Here is a 2,194-nt window from a genome sequence, read left to right on the forward strand (position 1 = left end):
ATCATATAAGCAACGTTTGTGATGAGAAGCAAATTAATATTTGAAATTCATGCCAAAAGCATAATTTTTTTTGCAAGTGCAATTTCAAATGCTACTTGAACGTCAGCCCAGTATAAAGAAATCATCAACAAACAACAGTACAGGATACAGTGAAACAGAACTAGGCAAAAAAAGCTCAATTCTAGTTCAGCCGATGGCAAACTAATTTACAGGCGTAAAAACATAATTATTGGACAGCATTAGAGATGGACAGAAGCAAATAAATCAATAAAAATCAACAACATCATAAAAACAAAAAAATGAAAAATAAATGCTATCACTTTAGATAAGCTTTGAGAAAAAACAAACAACTAAAAATCACTCACATCTGCTTCTCATTATCAAAAAGTCAGCTGCTACTTTTTTGTTGCATGAATTTAAAAATAACTTATTAAAAAAATTAAATAAAAAATAATGTTAATGTCAAACTATATTTTTTTGAAAAAAAATATACATGTTAATAATAATAAATGTCCGGTAACTGCAAATAATCAGACAAAAGTATGAGTTGGCTTCTTCTGAAAGCCGCTTGTGAGAGAGAGAGAGAAAGAGAGAACTCGGTCGCGAGAGAATGCAGGTTACGGAAATGCACAGAACGATATGGGCACGCATGCGTAACCTACTCTGAAGTAAACTGTCATCATCAGCCTGTAATTATTATTCTCTCTTATGCAAAGTATTTGAATTGAAAAAATTATTCACATTCATTATTCATTCATAGTCGCCTCAATGAAAATGTAATTTTTTCATGTTATATCGCTTCAATGCGTTAAGATTCTTTCACAAACAAACAAATGTAAGGAAAATTTTGGTACACATTTGAACACAAATAATCGCTTGCTTATTCGGGCAAACAACACGCTCAAAGACACAAACGCGAATATTTGAATAATATACGCAACAGCGACAGCAATAAAAGGAAACTTTGCCCAAAGTTTAGGTCAATAGGCTGCTGACAAATCGAAATTGCTGAAATTTGCTTAAACAACTGACTGGCTAGTCTCTTTTCAAATGCGAATTGGTCATTTTCCTTCAAATACCAATAATTGAAAATATTACTGATCATATATTATCTGTACAGATAAGAGAACAAGTTTTCCAAATTTTTACATATCAATTTTACATCTATGGATCATTTGACATTGCACAACTGTAAGGTAAAAAGTTTAAAACCAGTCAATAAAAGAACGTTCTACAATTTTCATCAATTAAAACTACGCTGAGCAATTTGCAAAATACACCAAGAGCTAAAAAGAAAGCATCTTAAATCTTAAATTAACTCACTGTAAAAAAATATAAACAATTCCCTTTATGCAACTATATTGCTTATGTTGAAGTTATATAATTATATCCAATTTTCATTAATCAACCAAAATACATAGATATGCACAGTTTGAAACATTTCAAAGTCATTTTTCACAAGAAATACAAGAGTATGCAAGAAAGAAAAACCAACTCTAACCGTTAATATTAACGCTGACCTGATGAATGCCTTAATTCTCATTTATGTATGTATATGTATATATATACGCATGCAGAGGATAAAAATTACATTCAACAATGTAGAAAAGTTTACAATAAATTAATTACTATTAAGATGAACAATAATTTAGTCTTCAGAATGAATGAAAAATAATGGTGTACTCACGTTGAGCAAGTGGCGCGTGTAATTGCAAACAAGGGCTAGAGGTAAGAGCGGCGAAAAATAATTCTTCCAAAAGCTGACCGGTACCATTTCGTTTGCGTCTAAAAGAGGAGGAAGAAAAAAAATTAATAACTACAACGCAATTTACAACAAAAATGACAAATAATAATAAACAAACAAGTAAACAAACAAACAAATAAACAAATTTAGAACAAGCAACTGTTTTGTCTGATTGCCATTTTTGTGCTGACAGAAAATTTTGCGTAGTAGTGTATTGACGTAATTTCCTTAACTTGCTGACATCGTTTGCACATTTTGCATGAACAAAATATTTTATTGCGCAACTGTTGCTTCACATGAAAATGTTAAACAATGAAAAAAGTGTTTGAAAATTTTACAACAAGCACAACAACTAATAATCTGATAGGCAAAAAAAGTAGATGCAATGAAGTAAGTTATCTATCTTGTTTGGTTTAAAAGTTGAAATTTTTTTTTTAAATAGTACAAATC

General features: G+C 30.3%; 1 protein-coding gene across 1 annotated transcript; it reads right to left on the reverse strand.

Annotated features, from left to right (window-relative positions):
- Nucleotides 1-1,035: 1,035 nt before the first annotated feature.
- On the reverse strand, nucleotides 1,036-2,034 carry Tsp_14012 (hypothetical protein; the record flags this gene model as incomplete). The annotated part of the gene is made up of 4 exons (XM_003368777.1): nucleotides 1,036-1,069; nucleotides 1,229-1,286; nucleotides 1,688-1,785; nucleotides 1,879-2,034. Coding segments are annotated over 4 exons (346 nt in total), but the record flags the coding sequence as incomplete, so codon positions are not given.
- Between the last annotated feature and the right edge of the window lie 160 nt (nucleotides 2,035-2,194).

Source organism: Trichinella spiralis, assembly GCF_000181795.1.
Source record: "Trichinella spiralis strain ISS 195 chromosome Unknown Scfld1907, whole genome shotgun sequence".
In the NCBI taxonomy this organism is placed as follows: Eukaryota; Metazoa; Nematoda; class Enoplea; order Trichinellida; family Trichinellidae; genus Trichinella; species Trichinella spiralis.